The 23,420-nt window shown below is 42.0% G+C and overlaps 1 protein-coding gene across 3 annotated transcripts in view; it reads left to right on the plus strand.

Moving 5' to 3' along the window:
• Positions 1 to 23,420, plus strand: part of LOC137195413 (cell adhesion molecule DSCAML1-like) — a 53,935-nt gene that overhangs the window by 587 nt on the left and 29,928 nt on the right. For 2 of the 3 annotated variants that reach the window (XM_067607751.1, XM_067607749.1), the window contains exons 2-3: positions 8,565 to 8,885; positions 11,464 to 11,610. In XM_067607751.1, coding sequence (XP_067463852.1) covers positions 8,565 to 8,885; positions 11,464 to 11,610 — 468 coding nt within the window. Of the gene's footprint in view, positions 1 to 1,427; positions 1,552 to 8,564; positions 8,886 to 11,463; positions 11,611 to 23,420 lie in introns of those variants that run through there. The other variant, XM_067607750.1, reaches the window with a different exon arrangement.

A 23,420-nucleotide genomic window follows, 5' to 3' on the forward strand; every position in this document is an offset into this window, starting at 1 on the left:
TAATTAGGAATTTAGGGGAAATTGTTCTTTAAATCAACATTTATAAAACCTCCGCAGTTGAACAGGTAGAAATATTGTGGAAGTAAAGGTGTAAAGTGATTTTTGTGCCTGACTTTTGCGGTTTTATGCTGCGGCCCGTGATGCCTCGGATGGTGCTGATAGCACGGATTGTTTTCGCATTACCAACTCCAGTTATGAATATGTAAAATGGCTGAATAGGGAGAATGAGGTGCAAATACAGAGGGAGGGTGAGAGAGAAATGAAAACAGGTGAAACGTGCAATTATATGAATTGCTTTACAAAATCAGAACAAAATTCTCTTCAAAATCCACCACTCCTGTAAAGTTTTTAAGGGGTGTGCTTGTGATTTTTGATGTTTGGATTGCTCTTGATTGTGTAGCCTTTGCTAATTGCAGCTGTTTTGATGGACTGTATTTGGCACAAGCGCTCCTCTCCACAGAGATGCTCTCATTTTTTAGGATGAGATTTTGAGGGTTTCTAATTCTTTTTATTTTGTCCGTGTGATGACAAATTGTTGCCATATTAAATTGGTTAACCAATAAAAGGCCTTTTTTTTCTCTCTCCACAACGGCCTTATTAGTTTAATAGGTCTACACCCACATAAAGGCCATAATTAGTACCTTCAGATTTGTCTTCCTTATTGCTCTTTTCGTTTTTGTCTTTTGTTTAATTTAATGTATAAATGCAAAGGGATGTCTGTTTGTTTAAATTGATATTTTTTTTCTTTGTTCAGTATATGCAGTAAATCCCTGACCCTATTGCAAAGTTGATCTTCAGCTATTACAGTGCATTATAATAATCCTGGACAAATCTGCGTCGAAAATAACAGAAATTCAAAACTATCTCCACATGAGAGCATTTTCTAGGCCTTTGTGTCGCCTGCCTGTTTGGAGCCATGTTTACATATTGTTTTGTCTTCATTAGCACAGGCCCTGTAAGGTGCAAATTTATTTATCCAAAAACTCTGGGATATGGAGAATTCACTGGATGTAGGACTCTGACTGTTCTCGATGCAAACAGCCTGCAGTGGATCAAAACTGGCTATTAATTCAATTAAATTTTAATTTCTGTTATTTTCTCACATTGAATGTCGGCGAATATAAATGAGCAATTAGTCACATATGTGCTGCTCGTGTTTTTTTGTTTATGTTGTGTTTTACTCAACTCTTAAATTCACTACATTTGTCAAATGTTTGCCGTTGATTTATCTCAATTATTCAGCTGAAAAGCTGTGACTTCAGAGCCTCTCTGTGTTAAGCGCAATCATATTAATATGCGCAAATTTATTTCACCAAATGAGAAACTCCAGGGGCGTGGGTGCAGATTATAGACTTGCCCGGTCATGTTCCTCACTAATAGCGCACCTGGACCCCGCGGACGTGTCCGCGCGCGTGCCGGCGCGTGCTCCACTGCTTGTGTGTATGTGTGCGTGGCGGCGCGCGCAGAGGAGGGGAAGTGACGGGGACACCCCTGTCGGTTTTGCTGTAAAATGTTGGACACTTTGGGTGTTATTTCCGCAGAAACTGAAGAGTAAGTTCACTTCATTTATTCACGAGACTTCACACCGAAAAAATACAGACAAAATGATCACAACACACACACACAACACATAAAAATGTTGCTAAATTATGTCAGAGACCGTCAGGTTTAGCAGGCAGTCCGGGTGTAGGCTAATTAACGCATCTTTTGAAAATTGCTTGAAGGATAATAACAGTTACCCTATTAGAGCACAATGTCTGTAATGTTTCAGTAATTTGAAGTATTATACCCAATTAAAGGAGGGTTTTATCGTGATTTTTAATTGGTAATTTGAAAACAAAAATTTGTTTTTATCTTTTGCCTATAATTCTATTTGTGTTCAAATTCGCAGATTGTATTTATTGTAAATGTGGATTAATTAGCAGCGAATAAAATCAAATTTAACACACACAGGCCTGCTGTAGGCCTTTGAGGCTCCGTTTAAAACGTGATCAATTAAACAAAAAAAATAATAATATGTGTTCAACAATTCGAAGCCTGTAAAGCAATAAGGTGATCTCTCACCCTGGCACACTCTTGTCCTCTCCACTGTTCACCCCCTACAAATAGAAATATGCAAAAATCCCCCCCCTCCTCCCCCCCCTCCTTCTTCACTCCAATTCCCTGTGCTGCCTTTGCAAGGCTGCACAATTAAAACTGCAATGTGAGCTATAGGCACCACTCAATGACAGAGCTGTGTGGTCCACAGGGGTGCCAATCATTACTCAGACAGGGTGCAGGTCTTCATTTTTTGCCAGCTCAAATCTGGTATTATTTAATTTTACATTCATAAATGCAAAAAACATCCATCTTAAAGGCCATTAAAGCAGACATACTGAGCTTATAGTGTGGTCTTGGTTGTAATTCGGTCCTAGAATATATGATTCTGGTTTATTTTAAAAGGGAGAAATGTCCTCCAACAAATATTTTGAATTAAAAAAAAATCTTATTAACTGATTGTTCCTGGACATTTTTTAAAATAACATGTCAAGGTCTGATGTTTCATCAAACAACCTGATTTACATCCTCAACACTTTTAGCTCCCAAAACTGGCTGTTGCTGTGTTGCTGTTATAATTCAGCAACACAAATGTCATTTATCCTTCACAACCTAACAAATAAAAAATATCTGCAGTCAAATTTTAATCAGTGTTGATGCCAAATGGTGGGTAAAAGTGTGCTGGTGTGAGACTGTCAGCAGGGAAACGGAGCTCATTGCACTTCCCAGCTCACCAATTGGATGTCACAGCTCTGTCACTGGCATCCCTGCTCTCCCATTCGTCCAAAAATCTATTACAAATCCCGACGAGATTACGACTAAGAATTTATCATTTAAAAACAACAACAACAAAAAAAAAAGATGCAAATGAACACTACCGTGATTTTTTTTTTTCCTGCAAGAACTCTGTATCACCACACTGATGCTAAATTGAGTCAGACCCCCTCCAAATTTTATTGGATGCTGGGGCTGCACATTTTCGGAAGGAGGGTGCATTCGGCAAATGTCAAATCTCTGAAGCAAGTAGTTGTTTTTGTTGGATCTCTCTCTCTCTCTCTATCTCTATCTCCATCTCTCTCTCCATCTCTCCCTCCCTCCATCGCTTCCTCTCGCAGTAACTCCCCTCCCTCTCTCTCCCTCATCACTAGGCAGAATTAAAGGTTGGGGGAGGGGCAGTTTATGCAGACTGTGCTGGGACTTGTGATCCACAGATTTGATATTCACATTAAGAGAGAAACTGGCTGCTTTGATGTGAGGGGGAGCAGGTCCCAGGGGACTGCTGAAGTAGCACACTTTTTTTCTTTTTTTTTTTTTACTGACACAGCACAGGCCACAGGGGGTTGGTGGTGGGTGGGGTGGGTAGCAGATTGTTGGGGACAGGGTGTACAGAAAGACAGTGGGTGGGGAGCGGCGATACCCCTTCGTTGATTAGATGTAACCCGAACAACCTTCCCCCCTACTTCTCCACCCACCAACCACCTACTTATGCCAGACCCCTGAGGATTATCCATAAGCTTACACCTATCTTTATCTCCCCGCAGCCCACCAATATTCAATTCACACCCCTTCTTACAGTGCATCTCCTCCCACTTCCTCCTCTGCTGCTTTATGTTTCCACACACCATTTCAATCCTCGTGCCCCCGTATCAAAAACACAACTTTGGAAGTCTCTCCCAAAAACACCTGAAGGATGAGAGATGGAGAGATGGCAGAGCAGGAAGAAAGTGAAGTTCAAGACACTTACAATCTGTTTGGAAATGAAGCTGTTTCCAAAACAGAAAGCGCTCAAGGAGAGGAGGGAGAGGTAGAAGGCGTTTTTTGACAGATCACACGGCTGATGTGCACGTTGCGTCTCTGCTTTCTACTTTTGACCTTTACAAAATGCAGCAATTTCTATCATTAAATCAAATAAAGTTGACATGCTGTGAAAATTGTTTTACCAAAAGAAGTAATTGGAATGAAGTGGTTGAGAAAAGTAGAAGAAGAAGAAGAACATGAGGCAGTATTATGCCTGTGGTTGGGCACAGGCAGCTCCGGGTGTGAGAATGTGTGAAACATTGGGGGTTCTGGGTTTGTTTACCTCCTCATCACAATACAGTTGTGAGTGTCGTGTGTATGTGTGTGTATGTGTGTGTGTGTGTGTGTGTGTGTGTGTGTGTACACTCCCGTGCACACTCACATCCTGGAGAGGCGTAGATCAGCTGCATTATGCATGATGAAACCTTGCATAGGTTATGACTTCTGCCTCTCTGACATACATATTCATGCATGGCTCTCTGGCAGGATGTATAAAATAGTGGCTGCAGTTCTGACAGGCTAAGCTTTAGCTCCAGCGGCGCCGTCAGTGCTCCAACACCTTCCAAGTGAGGGCTTGGTTTTCCTCTCTGGCTCTGTGTCTGAACGAGGTTGATGAAGCCTCCTGGGTGCAGGTGAGCTGCAGCAGCAACGCAGGAACCCCCACAGCTTTCTTCAATACTGCGATCAGCGTGTAGACTGTCTACACGCTGCTAGGGTCAGATCCTCATGGACACACACAGCTGAGAAGGTTTGTGACCCCAAAATAGACAAGGGGCATGGGATATTGTTGTCTCACATTGTTAAAGCCTATTTGCAGGTTTCTTTGTATTCCTAATGGAATCTGACCCAACTTTAACCTACCTGCCACAAGCTCACATAAGACTGTATAACAGTCCTTGTGGCATTTCACTTTCAAGACTGTAATTGACACATATCTTTCCCTTTTTCCCTAATGTTTATCAAGCAAGAAGCTAACTTTAGGAAATTAAACTTTAATGCAATAAAAAAACAACATGTTCAAGGCACTGTTAAATTGAATAACCATGAATTAAGCCTGAAGTTATTGATAAATTGGTCTGTTTGGTCCAGCATCTAACCTTATCTATGACCATCTAACGTGCAGACACCTGGGGAATAGTTCCTCGATCTAATGCACTTGTGGTGTAAATGGCATAATGGCTCAATGGATGTGTGTGTTTGTGAGGTGGCAGGTTTGACATTGACTTAGCCGAGGATCAAACAGTCAGAGGTAACTGTTGTAACGCTTTTCACTGAGGATGAGTTTTTCTAATGTACATCTGTGTGATAGGTTGAGTGACCTAACGTTAATTTCATATCTTTGACAAAGACATTAAAGTCCCATTTGGATTTAGCCATGAGAAAGATGTGCTGACGATGCAGTCTCTGTTGTTTACCTCACTGTCGGTAAAAGGTGGCATTTTGTTTTCTTGCCACACAAACCGTCAATGCAGGTTGGCACAGGTGGTGGTGTGTGATGTTTCTGTTGGTTTTAAATGGGGTGGAAACTCCGCCAGGCCGGCACAAAGCAGGATTATTGAGTTTATGAGTGAACCCAATGTGATGCACTAATGACGCTGTTTCTGACCACACCTAACTGAAACAGCGGTCTTTCATCCAATCACTGACTGGCTCGGCCACCGCTGGCATGTCAGTCATTGACACACAATTCTTTCTATACTGTATGAACACTGTTTGCATACAATTTTTATGTAAGCAGCCTATGTGCTCCGTTTCCACCTTTATGCCATTTAAACACTTTTGCTCACCTCAGCTGCTTTTTTTGCAACCTGCAAATATGTGACACAATGTGGCAAAATCTGGGGTTTGGTGACTTAAAGTTTCTAAATTTAGATTGTTCAGTGGGTCACTGTTGTTAGGTTAAATTGTTGCATTGTTTTTGTACTCAGTCGCAGCTTTCAAGTGCTAGTGCCACCATGGCAACCCACTCTGTCTCCTCCCAGTGTGACTGAGCGCCGAGAGCTGCTTTTGGAGTGTGTGTGTGTGTGTGTGTGGATGAATGTGTTTGTGTGTGTATGCATGTGTGTGTGTGTGTTGGGTGAGTGCATGTGTGGATCGCCTGGTTTTGACAGACTCTGAGTGGTGGGAGTTTGCTCTGATCCCCTTTTCTATTCCACTTCCCGCTCCATCAGTTCCCAGTACTCCCCAGCCCCCCAGTGTCCGAGCCCCCAGGCCATATAATCTACTGTTGGAGAGGTTCTCCTGCTGCCCAGCCTCCCTCCACCCCCCCACCCCAAGCTCTCAGGGTAACCCCCTCACTCCTCCACTTTAGTCCTGTCCCCCCATTGGGAGATTATAGATATTGCAATCTTTAATATGGGCTTTATGCTCAGGGGCCATTATCAGTAATCTGCAGAGGGGAGGGAGTCTGACCTGGTTTTTTCAGCCCACCACCGGACTGCCAGACACATTTCATATACCATCTGTAACATGCTGCCCAGCTTTATCAATCTCTAGTCCAGCACTAACACTTCTTTGAAAAGAGGCTGGAATTACTGACTAACCCCCCTGGATGGAAGAGATAGCTGCATTTTTCTTCGATGTGGTGCAATGAGCTTAGTGCCAAAACAGTGACAGTGTTGATGGCAATGATTGATTCTGCCAGGCTTTATTTGCTAATGTTTTTCTGTCTACATCACTCATAGCTTTAAGCTACACTTCATTTAAGTTGCATGGCCTGAACAGCCTTATAAACACACATTTATGCTAAGTCCACATACAGTCTAAATGTTTGAGTGCACTGGACAGTCCTATGTAGTTACTTTCTTGTGTTTGGTTTTAGTGCTTCAGAGGGGTCTTTGCTGTCAGAATCATATTTGATTGACTTTGTGTTTCTCTACAACAATATAACAAACTTAATACCTTAAAATTTGAATGCAAGGATGTTACTCCGTTTCTCCAGTTGAGTTTCCTCAACTTTATAGCATGATTATATAATTTTCCTAAAATTATGCAACAAAGCTCCTTGAACAGGACAGTCATTTTGCTAGGTAGTTAATAATGACACATAATTTAATGATCAATCTAAGTATTGAAAGTTGCATCCACAGAATAAGATGTCTGTGCCTTTTTGTCAGAAGACATGATGGCTGTTTCGTGCATTGAGTACAGGAGCAGTTGTGATTGCTTGGTGTTATTTAAAGTGAGCTTAACAATCAGCAGGTGTTTAACCTATTATGTTATCCATTTTGCCATGCAAAATAACAGATTTTATGACATTTTGGAAGCAATTTGTGCTGAGTTGTAACAGAACCTCAGACCTTCAGCTTTTATGTTCTTTTCATTACTTTTTTATGCAAGTTTTTACAAAATGTTTCCAGAACAGAAGAAATGATCAGATCTGTTTTGTAAATGTAACGCAAACTCACTGCAAAAACATAGAACAAAATATACAGTTTTATATCATATCTGTTGATTATATCGGCATCAGGAAACATGTCATCAGAGAGGATTAAGTATAGAAGCACAAAGACCATTTTGTGTCACTGCAAAACAACAAAAAACCTGTTGTAACCACCAAAACACCTGAAGCTTTGTCAGTAAAATGTTTTCAGACATCAACTAAAGTCAGTGATAACATTTATATAATTGTAAAATTCAATTTAAACAGTTTTACATCTTAATCTAAATATGAATATATTCAAACTTTATAGATTCTGCCACTGAAAAATTACATTTATTTATATCATTATATATATCATATATCATAGATTTATGCATTAAATGTTGACATTGTTTTGAATCAATTTCAATCAATTTGATCTTTTTTTTTGTTAAAAAAGAAAGAAAGAAATAACTACCACAGTAGTTTGAGTGCTAATTTTATCCAATTTGGATCAAAGTCCTCATTCTCTCAGTATCTGTTAGTATCTTCCATGATGTTTTAAAGACTTTCTGTGCTGTGCTGAACATTACCAGGGGTGAACATGTGGTGGGATGTGTATGTATTAGATGACATAATTGAGATTCAGAGGTGGTTAACGTCCACATCTGTCTGTCAGCAGTGTCCCCCCACTTATTTCTCCTCTAATCTTTTCTATAATGACCCCAAATTTCAGAGACTCCCCTCCTCCTCCTCCTCCTCCTCTTCCTTTCTCCCCTCTCACTCTCCCTTCTCTGCTGGAGCTGTATGTGTTTAATCTGAGTGCCAATGAAGAACATTCCTGTATGTGTGTATTTGTGAGTGTGTGTGTATGTGTGTGAGTGTGTGTGTGTGTGTGTGTGTTAAATATGTAAGGAGATTAAATAGACTTAAATCTCTGCGTCTGGCATAGAAATTCCAATCACATAACCTATCAGCGTGTTCCCTCCCTATCTCTCTCTCTCTCTCTCGCTCTTTGTTTGTGTATGTGTGCACACTGTACAGAGGTAACAGGCTCCTCCCCCAACGATCCACCTAAACCACCACAAGCTTTAGCCCAAATCCCTGGCTTTCTGCATCACATGACTGATGTTTGCAGCTGGACATTTGACATACATTTGTTTTGATTATTTTGGAACACATTTGAAGGACATTCCCACTCTGTCCATCTTTCGCCCATCAATGTGGCGCCAGTCTCTTTGATTCAGTAGCAGTGTTAGCGTACATTGATTCATATATGACGTGGAACATTAACAGGTGTTTGTTGTTGGCCTCTCACCTTCACCTTGGTGTGTTCACTGATGTTGTGTTGTCTGTTTTGCCCCTGCAGTACACAGTGAGGATGTGGGCTCTACCAGGCTGTACTTTGTGAATGCCTCCCTGCAGAGGGTAACCTACTCCAGCTCGGTGGGGGTGTCCCTGCCCTGTCCAGCAGGGGGCACCCCCAGTGCCATACTGCGCTGGTACCTGGCCACCGGCGACGACATCTACGACGTGCCCCACATCCGTCACGTGCACGCCAATGGCACCCTGCAACTGTACCCCTTCTCGCCCTCCGCCTACAACAGCTACATCCATGACAACGACTACTTCTGCACTGCCGAAAACCAGGCGGGCAAGATCCGCAGCCCCAACATCCGCATCAAAGCTGGTGAGTTGGTCCGACAGTGCAGGAAGGGAGGGGGTCTTAGAGCAAAGATTGACTGAAGGATCTGAGAGATGGAGATAGAAAAGGGGAGTTGTGGAGCAAAAGGTCAAAACGAGACTCAACATGATGAGGAACAGAGCAAAAAGAGACAGTTCTGAAAGCATAAAGTAGAGCAGATGTGATTGGCAGCTGCAAAAAGCCCATCCCACACCCCACACACAGAATCACCTGCCCTAAAATAGCCCATCTCGACCTGAACACAGATTGACCTAGAACACAGTCTACAGAGAGAACATCTGCATCACATACTACACCAGGCCTGGGCCTTCTCTCACACCTATTTGACTGAGCCGGTGATGAACCACTGCGCTTTACACCGACATAACCCCTTTAACTCCGTCTACGGCATGGCAGCGCACCATCTGGAAGGATGAAATCCAAAACACAACCCCTAAAGTACTTAGAGTTAAGTAGCAACTCCTGTGTGATTTTTAGATGATATAACCCAATTCAGATCAGATGAGGAGGAAAAAGGTTATATCACATTACTGGCTCATCCTTGTTGACATTCCTTCACTTTATAAAAGGTCAGTAGAACAAAGGCCGCCAAGAACTTGACAGCCACTTGGATTTTTTTGTCAAACAATGACTTTTAAAGGTTTGCAAGGAGTGAAAACTAATTCAACACTTAGAAACAAGGACATATAGTCTTAAGCCTCAGTGACCACCATTTTTATAGAAATATATGCTAATCTAATAATGTATTTATTTTATAAACTAATCCTTTTTGAGTATTCTGTTAGTGTACATACAAAAATATCTTAGGACTCTTTTTGGAGTTGTAAGTTATTTATTTGGTGGCCACAGAAGAAATGAATTATTTTCAGAAGTCAATTAGAATAAATAGTCAATAAACACTAGCAGAGATTGGAGGTTGTCTATTTTTGGAAAATTTGACCAGAAGCTGCCTCTGTTGCCATCTTATTCTCTCATCTGTCCTCCTTCTCCTCCCTGCTCCCTCGTTCTTCAAACTGTCCTCTTGTGCCAGACTAAATATAGCAACAGCACACTTCTTTAATTATCTCTCATTAACAAACCTAATTGGTGCTTTCCATTGATTAGACAGTGTGAGGCTGCTTTAATAAGCCAGACCTCATCTAAAGTAAAATAGCACGTCTGGGGGTTTGGGTTCATCCAGCTCTAGAACAAGCAGAGATACATGATGAAGAAACTAAAATTTACCAAGCGAACATTTAGATCAAGTAAAGCTGCAGCTGGATGATATTTACACTGCATCTATTGTCTCCCCCCCTTCCCCATCATTCATTCAGGCCAGTCAGTCCCTCCCCCTTCCCTCCTGCCATCAACATCTGTTTTCATATTCTGCCTCCCAACACCGACCTGAACTAATACTCATATTCATTCTAATACTAATACTAGCGCCAAGTTGAGGATTTGAGCCAGGACCCTGAGCTGCATGCCAGCCGGTTGCTGCCTTCATTCCCACATGACCCAAAAGCCTGGCCTCAGGAGACGAGGGATTAGCATGAACCAAACATCCTGCAGCCAGCGGCCTCTGTCGGGCCCCGGCAGCTCTGGTGCACAAGGAGCGGTCAGACAGGATGCGGACGTTATGTTTTTTGAGGGGTTCGAATTTGGGATTCAACTGGGATTCAACTGGGATTTTTTTTGAATCACCTTTACTGCATCGTTGCTAACAACGACAGTCCAAATGTTTAAGCACATTCACATCAGAGCTGCCTCATTTTGTAGTATTTCAAAGAACTCAACAGATCTGTTTTATTCTACTCATCTGTTTAAAGAAAATGTAAATTTCCATGCACTTGCATGTGTTTCCCTCTTGCAGCAGGAATGTATGCACGCTGTCATCGTGTCTGTTACCAGGGAAGGGATTCCAAACCAGTTTCTTAGCAACCTTCAGATACGTCCTAGCTTTCATGTGATTTTGCTAATGAGTCCCTGCTCATTCAACAGAGTGTGAAATATTGCATGAACCTGCATAAACTGAAGCACCAATAACCTTTTAGTTTACTTTGAATGCGCTCCTCCCTGTTGTATCCATATCAGGTTCTGTAGAAAAACAGTAGATCAATGCCTCATGATGATGTCATGCCAAAGCTAGAAAATAATTTCCATGATTATCCTGCTTAATGGCGGCTTGCGCCATTTGTGGTGAAAGCAGAGGCAGGATTAGAAGAGTTCAAACAATACACAAGAGTAGGCCAATAATTTCCATTGAATAAATGTGGAGTGCTGTGGTAACTGATGAAAGGGTGTTTTTCTCTGGAGTGTTAATGTGTTGTTTTTGATGATGTAAACATGAGTAGATTATTGTTTTTGTCAGAACGGGATTAACACTGGACTGCTGCGAGATCGCATGCACATCTTCTGGTTAGATGATGGGAGATGTTTTGTGCACATCAACAATTTCTTTAAAGTTGACCTTTTTCTATGATAAAAAAAAATTTATTTGTGTCATCACGCTTCAGCTATTCAGCGGTAGGAAAATCATTTGGCCTGACATATCAGTAACCCCAACATCATGTGTTTGTTTGTGTAGTTTTCAGGGAGCCCTACACCGTGCGGGTGGCGGACCAGCGCTCGATGCGGGGCAACGTAGCTGTGTTCAAGTGCCTCATCCCCGCTGCCGTGCAGGAGTACGTCAGCGTCGTGTCCTGGGAGAGAGACACTGTTTCCATCGTCCCAGGTAAGACACCACAGGAATGAATTTGGAGCATCATGGGGTTGGCCGATTGGTTGGCATTTTAAGATTTGGGTATGTCTTTATCTTCTTTGTGTGTGTGTGTGCGCGTGTGGATGGCTGATGCACCGCTCTGCTCTATGTTTGACCGAACTCTTAACTCATGTCTTCTGTCTGCTCACTGTTCTGGATCACTGATCTGGTCCCCCTCCTCCTCCTCCTCCTCCTCCTCCTCCTCCTTCCTTCCTGCTTGAATAGCCTCCCTCCCTCACTCCCCTCCGTCTTCCTCTTCCTTTCTTAGACATTTCCTTCTCTGCTATCAATACTTTTGCATCTCATCACATACAATTTTTTTCCCCCTTAATGTCAAATCTTGAATTTAATTGTGATTGACATTACGTCGCATGACTATTCCACAGTTCTCCTCATCAGATCTATTCCTGTCCTCTCCCCGCTTGTCTTACCACCATGTCCTTGAAGAACATGGCCACAATTAGAGACACTGGATGTCAATAGTACTGTGCCCTCACATTCATCTTCATTAACCTCATTTGTGTGTGTGAGTGTGTGTGAGTGTAACAGAGAGAGAAGGAGATATATAGTTTATAGCTCTTACGTGTGTTGTCTTGCTGTTTGTAAATGCATTATGCGTATTTTATTATGTGATTATATACAGTGTTATGTGTGTGTTTGTGTGTGTGTGTGTGTGTGTGTGTGTGTGTGTTTGAGACGTGTGCATGATTGTTCTTTAACAATTTGTACATTCAAAATGCTTGAAATAACAATGCAGGAAAGAGGGATGAGAGATAGAGGGGAAGACGAACCAAAGGAAGAGAAGCAAGGAGGGTAGTAGGGCAAGAATGGCCTCAGGTCCTGGCAGATGGCGTTTTATATTATATGTATGCAAAACACACGGAGACTGTGTCAAACATACACATGCACCAAGGTTAGAGTAGTTTGTTATTTTCAGACATTTCAGTGTATTTTCTAAATGAATTATTAGTGTTCCAGTTATTTGTGTTTGAGTTACCATCCTGACAGAAGAGCTTTAAAATCGCTACTACAGTAAAAAAAACTATGTTTTTTGTGGGAATTATTAAAACATGCTTGTGGTACAATTTGTATCAAAACTCTGATGTATTACATCAATTTTCTATGTCTTTCTGCTCCAACAGTGCTCCACTTCAATTCTAGCTTTTACTACAAAAACTCACAAAGCTCCCTATTTTTAAATTCACTTTAATCAGATATTATTCTCATGTTATTTTTAAAAATCTAAATACATTTAAATTGAACTTGCATAAAAATTTCTGTTAGTGAATTATTGAATGAGATTTTAAACTTTGTTGTTTTCAAATCACATTTTAAATGAACACGTCTTTCATTATTTCTCTTTTTCTGATTTGCTGTTTCACTTAAAAGTCAAGAGTGATTCTCTATTTACCTTTCCTCTGATTGGCTCACTGCCTCGTTACGTCCTATCATGTTTGGTTCACAGTGGCAGGATGACTTCCCATGATTCCCAAACATAAATACAGTTGCTCTACTTTGGATGCGCCAGTCCTCCGTGTGTGTATTTATGGTTTCTATGTACGGGGTGTTGCTGTGTATATGAGGCTGCTGTGTGTAATTAGGGGTATATAGGTCAGTTGATGAGCAGTGAGTGTGAGGATCAGATGTTGAACATGATGAGCTGCTCACTGAACTCGGCATTCGGCGGCAGCACACACAAACACAACAAGCACGCGCTGTGAGGTTGTGTTCGACCTTGACCCCGACCTCCCCGCTAATCAACACTGTGACCTCATCACCCTTACAGCCAATCAACGCAGCCACCTATCAGTAGCAAAACTTCTCTGTGAAACGTCTGCAGAACAACAAGAATCAGAATATTGTAACTGCACTCTCACATGGATGCACAAACAATATGCAAACATGCACCCTAACCCTGACACATACAGTGAATATCCATATACAGTAGATAATGAGGTTATATAAACAGTCCAAAGCAAAACATTATTGATGCTGATCTCCAACTCTTCAGTTAACTATCTCTCTAACATCAACGGTCAAACTCTCTTTCTGCCTTTCTGCCCCCCTTCTTGGCCAGCAGAGGACTGTCTGGATTGGTCTAATGAAGATGTGAAAATTAAAATTGATTTTGTGACTGAAAGCTCTCAGCATGCGAGTGAGTGGGTGGTCACCTGTCTTGCCATGTCATTGTTTCTTGTGTTCTCATGCCCGACTTAAGAAACACAGACAGCTTTTGAGCAGGTAAATCCATATATGTTTGTGTCAAGTTTCCCCACATGCCTTTTTTTTTTTTCAAAAATATTCATTCAACCATTTTCCTTACTTGTTTGTTGTTGTTCAGGGTCCTGTGTGGCTGGTGCCTATCCCAGCATGCACTGGGCAGAAAGCAAGAAAATACCCTCACTTTTTTTGTGAGTTGATCACTCTGCAAAGAGCGATAGACAATTCTTTTACATGTCTTATTTTGTTCAGATCTCCATTAGCTGTCTCCGTGGTAACAAATACTCTGCCTGTGATGTTCAATGGTACTCTGTTCATAAAGAGGGACATCGTCAGCTGAAACACACTGCAAACAGCAAGTTAAAGCATTCATCCATTGTTGAATATTCTGTTTCAGGGCAGGCCTTGTCACATCACAAACTTTTTTTATGTGTAGTTTTTTTTTTAAAAAGACTCTGTTCTAATAAGGGATGCATGAGCAGGGTCTGATTTGTGTACTTACTGTATATAACAATGAAAAAGAAAAAAAAAAGGTAGTGATGCAAGTCCTCCACCTGAGGCTGAATCCCGCCACACATCCTCCCTGTGTCTTCTTCCACTTTCTCCTTCTCTGTCTTTCTCTACTTTCTGTTCTCCCTCCTCTCCCTCTAAATACAGACTAAGAATACAAAATTGAGCAGACTGCCCACTTTGAATTTAAAGTCTAAATCTAAATCATGTACTTCATCTTTACTTCATACCTTTGCCTTCGCACGGAGGAATCATTATGTTCAGACTCTGATCAGCAGCACAATCACATACTGGTCTGAAGGTTGAGTTGATGACATAACACAACGCGGCCATGCCCTCTGAACCCCAACAGGTTCCATTTTGTCAAACACACATGTTCCCCATCTGGAGCCGTATATGTGTGCGCTTATGTGTGTGTGTGTGTGTGTGTGTGTCCGTCCCCTTGCCTGCCCCACTTTTCTGTCCAGCCAGGACAGTGAGGGGGTTTAGGAGGGGAGGGGTGCAGGCAGACTGACCTATTTCCTTCTCTCTTCCCCGTCCCATACTACCCCTGTAGTTAAGCCTTGTGTGTGTGCGTGTGTGTGTGTGTGTGTGTGTGTGTGTGTGTGTGTGTGTGTGTGTGTGTGTGCGTGTGTGTGACCCTCACGAGACAATGGAGGCCTGCTAGTCTGAGCAATGATCTGAAGGAGGAGAGCTGGAGCGGAGACAGAGAGATGGAGGGTTTATGGACGGGAATAAAAACAACACTGGGACACAGAGAGGGTTCAGCTTGCAGATCGAAGCCGTCAGTCTAACCAGCAGAAAGCTAATGAGTGGCTCCGATGAATAGAGACTGGACCAGCAGATGGCTGCGGCCACATGGTGGTCCACAGAAGATGCCCAACTATGCTCCATCTAATCCACCTGCCACATAGTTTGGTCTTGTTTATATATTTACAAAGTAATTTGATACACATGGTGATAAAACCCAGTAAAATGCAATAATAGATGGGAAACAATTACAGCGTATGGATGAGATTAGAAATGACACACATTAATACTTCAGCTACTTGTCCCTAAATACTCTGTTTTTCTTTCTTTGTACTTTTTTCTACTCTTGTCCTCTCATTTTCTTATTCAGTCACCCTCTAAACTTCCACTCCATCTCCTGCTCCCTCAGGGTCAAATTATACAAGATACAGAGATGTTTTTCATTCATATAGGTTGCAAAACAGACACTGTTTGTTAAAGGAAACGTGTATCTGATCACATCGGTCTAGTGTAGCCACTGTTGTGAAAGTAAGGTTGGATTTAACCTGTGTTAGCCCGTCAGCGTTTAAATGCTGCATTATCAGGCCTTAATGTGATTTTGGATCCTAATGGGTGTCACCGGGTGGCGAGGTCACTTACAGGCTACATTACTGATCAATCCTGTGCCCCGGGGGTCTCTGCTGGAAGTCAGACAGTCCAGCAAAGACACACACACACACACACACACACACACACACACACACACAGAGTACCACAGGGGTTAATTGGAAACACTTGGAAAATTACAGTTGGGTTCATCAATTAGTGGACTTAGCAAGTTGCAGTAACTAATCTAAGTTCATTACTTGATCTCCACTACATAACTTCATCATCTGCAGTACAACATTAGCAAATAATTTAATTTTAATGAATTGAATATAAGAACACAATTTTTTTTTTTTTCATTTGTTATATACTTAACAGTGAAAAAAAGACACTAGAACTTGACGGCAAAGCTTTGAAAAAGTATGCTGAATCATTCAAAGCGATGTACATATATATATACATATATAAGGCTTCACATACAGTATGTATATACTGCAGCTTCCTCTCAGTAATTGAAAAGTTAGTGTCATAAGGCTCCACACAGGTGCAGTGAGGAGAGAGGTGACAGAGGCAGAGGGACCTCATGGAGAGCAGGGGTGTGTGAGGACACGGTGTCTGTTTGTAAATCTGTGCTTGTGCACTCAGAGCAGGAATACATTAATAGATACACTTGTCTGGGACACCGCAGACTCTTGTAAACACCGGTCTGACACATAGACACACATTCACCTCTAGAAAGAGCAAATGTACAAGCCTGCCCCTTACACGCACACACCCACACATCCCCCTCAAAAGAAACACAATAAAGCCATTTTCAGATTTTGCATGAACCTGCCTGAATACGGAGCGCTCATTAAACATTAAATCGGGAAACATTAAGGCCGTGCTCTGCTCCGATCTGCTGTGCGACGGCTGTCTTGTTATGCTCAGGACGTGGTGTGACAGAGGAGGTCCGGGAGCACGTGGCGTCCCCAGGGCTCATGGAACATAACCCCATCGACTGTCGCCCTCTCCCCGCCCCCCTACTGGTCTCACACCATCCCTCCCTCACCCATCCCTCCTCTGTCCCATGTGGCACACAGCAGGGCATTGGGTGGGGGTTAGTGGGAGACATTAAAGACTAAATCATGCAGCTGATAGTGTCACTACAATGTATATATACACATGGCAGTAACATATAAACTTAACAATGAGCAGCTAACTAAGGAATGACAAAATAACATGGAAATATATTTATTTTTAACCTCTAAAAACAAGTTTCTAATGCAACTAAATGAGTTTACTCACCTCTTTCTGTGCTTCTTCCACTTTCACTGGATATTTTTGCCCCTCTCACATTTGCCCCAATGTGCTGAGAGCGACTGAGAGCGGGGCAGGAACAGATGGGGTGCTGGCAGCCATCTTTTACTCAGTTAGGTTGAGTAGGCACGTGGTGGGTGTGTTAATTAGCACAAACAAGTGTGTGTGTGCGTGTGTGCACGTTGTCTGCGTGTGCAAGGGGCACAATAGGCATAATTATCTCTGCTTGAGAGGCCCAGTTACGGGGGGGGGTAGCGAAGAGGCGGAGTTCAACAATGGCCCAACCACGGGCTTTGTGTGTACGGAGCAGAGGGCTGACAAGTGTCGGCTATTATTGACTATTTACACACTACTACACACGCCTGCTCACGTGCACTTAACACAGACATGTACACACTCTATCGCCGCCGCCATCGCTTTCCCCTGCCTTTTTTCTCTTTGTGTCTCTGTCAAATACACTCCAGCACAGAAGTACATGCACGCACACACGCAGAGACTAACACACATATGCAGTATGAGCATGTTTACAGTGCATCAGTGTATCAGTGTCAATCAGTGTAAGAGGGAGAGATGGGAAAGCCCCTGCGAGCACATCACTCTGACAGAAATCTGGCCACTATCTCACCCTCCAAGCCAGGCTGTGTGAGAAAACTGAGAGAGAGTTGGCGAAGTCTGGTTTTGATTTACAAATTTCTAATCATGTGTCTTAAAAGATAATTACAGTTTATTAAAAACTAGGGTCTTATTTTCACAGCTTTTGCCATCGTTTCTATTGGTTACAATAACACTGTATTCGCCAATTAATTTCTGAGATCTGGGAAAAACAATATTACACAACAAAACAAAACAAGTAGAAAAATCATGATTCAGTGGATTAGTGTAATTTACATAGATTTTTTTGTTTTTTATTTCTTTACAAGTTTATTATCATTATTATATTATTGCAGGAATCTTCAGGATTTGTTGATATTTTCAATAAATATCTACCTTATAAAGTAGCTACAATAAATAACCAGAAGCAACTAACCAATAAGCCAAAAGCACAGTATCCTCAACTGATCGTACTATAATTAAACATGGCAGAAGTAAGTAACAATGAGAAAGAAAACATATGCAGTGATGTATAAACAAAATATTGTTATAGATATGGGGATCATTACATAGATTTAAGGTCATATCATCCAGTCCAACTCCTGCAGGATCATTTTAGTGTTTTATCAAATGAGAGTAACCAAATAATTTTTACTCACTGGCTCTGTAAAGGATAGTTGTTAATCTGCACTTCTTATTGTAAGTCTTCCCCTCTACCACACACTTGGAGTCGTTAAGGAAAGTGAAAGCAGGAGAGCTTGTGTCAAGGCTTAGAGGAAGAGAGTAGAGGGTTTATGTGGCATGGATTGGGTTAAGAAATAGGATTTGAGTAAAGAGGTTTTTACCCCTTTTCTCCCGCTTTCTTCCACTCTTTTGTTTAGGCTAGTGAAAGAAGGATTAGTGCGAGAAGATTACAGCAGGCTCTACTAAGAAATTGTATTTAAGGAAATGCTTATTTACTCAACAGCTCGCTGCAATGGCAACAAGTTTGGTTCTGATTTACTCCCTCCATCTTTGTGGGACTCATTCCTGTCTTCTTCTTAGTCATTTTCTCTCTAATCCTTATAACATTTCTTAATGTAATGGTTTAAATTGACATCATTCAGCAATGGTTAATAATCATTGTTACCTGCATTTTAGAGTATTCAAATAAATTTCCCATATCATTTCCCAGTATAATAAGGGAAATTAAGGGAAATAAAAACTAGTAACTGGAGGTGTATGCCAAAATCAGATATAGTTAATGAAGCCCATAATAGACAAATTCCACATTGATTTTTTTTTTTTTTTTTGTGATAAATTTCATATTTTAGTGATACTGATGGAGAGATTTCTTTTTTACGGTGTTGCTGTGAATGCAGCTGGTTGTCCGGAGACCGACAGCAGACATGATCGGGGATCAAATGGGATCCCTGGTGGTCATCCAAGTGCCATGTTCCTACATGACATCTCAATCAGACCTATTGATCCGCCTCACTATTAGCTGTCCAAACACACATAAAGGCCAGATCAACACTGCAGGCCTTGATTGACTGCGGTGGGCGGGAAGGTGAAGGAGGTGAGCGGATCTAAAATGCTGCTCTGGGGTTAATGTGATAGAAATGTCTGAGGAAAAGGGTGCCATGTTTCTCGGCTGTTGTTTGTTGGTGCGGTGGATTAGTATGTACATAGAAAATGTCATGTGTAAGCAAGTCAATAATTCAACATGGTTACAGCATGTTTGCTCACTCTGTTTCTCTGTACTGTCACACTCTGTTTAGACTTCAGTTAACAATTCAGTCCTGCATACACTATAATATACATATTATACAGAGCAAATACAGATACAGAGCCAATGGCAATCAGTATTTTCTTTGTGGATTTATAACATAAAGAGGGTTTGTTTCACTCCAAAATTAAAATTCAGTATTGTGCAGATGCAAGTCACCTGCAGGACAACGGGATGGTTTCCTGCAAAGAGTGATATTGCCAGTTTGTGTCTACATTAATGTCCAGTATATGTATATTCAGTAGATAATGTGATGATAGGATATCTAGTAACATATACAGAACACTATGTACACTTTGCCAGATTTGTAAAGGTACCCACTGTTTGTTTTGGGGATTTGTTTTTAAAAGACCATATCACAATCAGATACATTAATCAGCCTTCATCCCAAGATGATGACAAGATGAGAAGTTTTGAAAACCGATTTGAGATTCTACCCTAAAATATATTTTTGAACTAAATTATGAAAAAGCAGAAGGGACAAGCACCATGCAAAACGCAATGAACAGGAAGCATCTGACCATCATCAATTTAATTTGTTTTAATTTATCAAAGTTACCTTGAATAGGTAAGAAGATTACAGAGGAGATGATGGAGACGAGTTGTTGGAGAAGAGCGGATGTAAATTCATCCATTGTCAATACCCAAGCGGACTGGAGCCTATACCAGTATACCCTGGACTGGTAACCAGTCTGTTATAAGTCAAAAACATATACAGTAGTCAGGAAACACACTTACAGGCAATTTAGAGTCTCCAAATCACTTAACCTGCATGTCTTTGGACTGTGGGAGGAAAACGCAGACACAGGGAGAACAACCCAATGCAGAGACGACCAAACTGACAATTTCTGGGTTCAAACTTAGTATATTTGCTGTGAGGCAATAGTGCTAACCACTGCACCACTGCACCAATCTCCCTCAGGTGAATGAATACAAACATCTTTATGGCACCTTCAGGAGACAGCAGTATAGTCTGAACTGTGAGCCACAGATTAAAAATGAGAGGTTTTGAAAGAGGCTTCTTCCTGTTTGGCAGATGGGATGCAGATTCAAACTTTACCCGCTGAATGTTGTTGAGCAGAGATCTCTTTTACTTTCAAACCATCTTCGGTGATTACCGCCTCTAAAGAGCAACACAGAGGATTTTACACAGCACTTTCAACTAGCTGTTGATGATAATGATTCTGATGTGGACGATCATTTCTATTATTTGACTTTGGTAAATGTGAGATTGTGATATTTGATACTCTGATTCTGAGTGTATTTATGTTCATTTGGCTTTCAGTTGGGGATCTCAACTGTCCTTTCTGGTAAACACCGTAAATGTGTGTGTGTGTGTGTGTGTGTGTGTGTGTGTGTGTGTGATGCTGTGTACTCCAGCTTAGCCCATGGCCCGGGGCAGTGAGCTGCATTAGCAGCACTGTGAGCTGCCTGGTCCCTCCCTATTAGAGTGCTGGTGGCAGAGGAGTGTCATTGCCCAGCATGGAGAGAGAGAGGGCTTAACTGCTGCACAAACACACACCACACACACACACACACACACACACACACACACACACACACACACACATATGATGGCAGATACACAACATATATCCAGCTCTGTCTCTTATCTGCGGCTAAATCAAAACAAGGTGGAGGGGCGAGACCTCTGCCGCTGGATGTTTACTTTTACTGAGTGACATTTTTTTTAAAGAACTTCAATGTTTAAGCCTTAGTTCACATACAATTAACAGTTCAATAGGAGTTAATGGGATATCCAGTTGAGGGTAGGTGTTTGGACCATGGTGGCACGCTTTCTGTATGGTGTGGTGCATCGGGATGTGTGTGTGTGTGTGTGTATGTGTGTGTGTGTGTGTGTGCGTATGTATGTGGTTTCTCTCTCCCGGGACTCTCATTATCACTGCTGTCCCAGATGTCACCAAGCACATAAAACACACGTCATGAATAATGGAGTCCTATTTCTACATCTCTCACCATTTCTCTCCTATCCTCCCACCCTCTTTCCCCTCCATCCCTCGTTTCCTCTGATGCCTCTACTGATGCTTAATCTCCTCAGCGCTCCCTCTATCTGAGATGGTCCATTTAGCTTTATGCAGCATCGTCTGCCTGTCTGGTTTGGACGGGTTTATGGGGGGGAACATGGCGTCTCTGCAGCGTTGTGTTGAGTTATATGTACGCAAACGACGTCTTTTGCATATGAACAGTTTTTATGTCTGTCCCCGCTGTCCGTTCAGCCTCTTCCACAGGCCGCCCCCACCCCAACACCTCTCCACATCATCCCCTCCCCCAGTGTTTACTGTTTAAAGTCACACAGGGCAAATTGGGACAGAGCAGTCAGTGGAGCAGAAGAGACGTGGTCCCATCGCAGTGGAAACTGGACTCTGCTCCGTCTGTCTGCTCTGCGTCTCTCTCTCTCCCCCTGCCTCTCCTCAACCTCCACCTTTGTCTGCTCCTCACCTCTGTCCCCCCTCAACTTTCCAGCATCCCCTTTACTCACGGTGAGTCGGTGAACAGCACAACACAGCGGGAAGGGGTAGGCAGAGAGGGCATGATTGAAAGATGAGGTAAGCAGTCAGAATTGGTTAGGAAAGAGGACAGCAGTTAGGATTAGACAGTGAAGCGTGGCTTTTTAATGAAAACATGACAGAGCCGTGGCTTCTTCTTCTTCTCCTTCTCCCCCTCCGACGTCCTGCGTCTCGCCCTCCTTTCCAGAAAATGAACAAGCGACAGAGAAGAAGGGGAAAAGAAAGAATTGAGCGCAGAGATTCAGATATTGCTCATGCAGTGTAGCCTTAACTGGCAGAGTGACTCGTGCTCCGTCTGAACAGTTCGGTCGTGTTAACAAAGTCTCTTTTATGGAGGAGATGCAGCGGGGTGGGCTCCCATTGCACAATTAGTTGTTACACATCAGTTGTGCCAATAAAACCTGCTTTGAATGTGAATTGAAAGGAGTTAAGAGGGCGCCATTCATAGATGTTAAGTAAGTGTGCAGCAGAATAAAAGCCAGGAAAGTGTATATATTTAATTGGCTGACACCTGCTTCTACTTGGGCTTTTAATGTACACAGCAGAGAGAGGGGAGAGAGCAACGGGAGGGTGGAGTGGGTGCTCGCTTTGAATACAGATGCAACACCTCTTTTTTTTTTTGCATAAAGGTTTTGAAAGGAGGGGAGCACACAGACATGGACTGTTATCTCCTCCACAGTTTTCCTCTCTGCTCTCCATCTTTCCCTTTGCTTTACTCCTCTACTGTCTTTTCTTCCTGCCTCCACTCATTCCTCTCTAAATCAAATCTCTGCTTTAACACATTCCTCTGCTGCAAAACCGGACCTCTGCCATTCACTGACTCCACGGTGCTAATTTTATAGCATAGTTTATTATTTTTCGTTCCAACAGGGAAATATTTTTTGTCCTATTTTAAGCCTGGTTGGTGATTCTGTATGTGCATGCATGTGTGTGTGTGTGTGTGTGTGTGTGTGTGTGTGTGCATAAGCATGTCTGCATTTGTGAGCACCGCAGAGAATATCTCCGGAATATGCTGCTTTTTTTTTTTTTTTTCTTTCTTCTTCTTTCTGTGACAGTCACAAGTCTTTGATCCGTCCCTCCTCCCCTCTCTCTTCTCACCTTCTTTCAAATTCTTCTCTGCAACTTGCCGTTGAGAGCAAGAGTACGGCAGAGATACAGAATGCAATTTTCTAACGTCAAACTCACAATATCACCCAATTTTTCAACTTAAAACATTTATAGGGACATAATCTTCATTTTGTTTGCCAAATTACAACAGCTCACTAAACTTTCATGTTCATATTCATTGTGGGTTCATTTGTGTTCTTGCATGCATATGTGTTTCAGTGTTTTGGGAATATTTGGATCTCATGTGGCAAAATGCTTGTCGGCCATCAAGTTTACATCAATTAACTGCTCTGCTCATGAAATACATAAATAAAATATGATTTTTTTTTATCAAAAATATTAAAGTTATATCTCCAAAATGTCTTACTTAACTATATTCCTCTTTTGAAGGTTTATTGAAAATAAACCAGTTTACTGAGTAAGAA

Source organism: Thunnus thynnus, chromosome 13 (genome assembly GCF_963924715.1).
Source record: "Thunnus thynnus chromosome 13, fThuThy2.1, whole genome shotgun sequence".
NCBI lineage: Eukaryota > Metazoa > Chordata > Actinopteri > Scombriformes > Scombridae > Thunnus > Thunnus thynnus.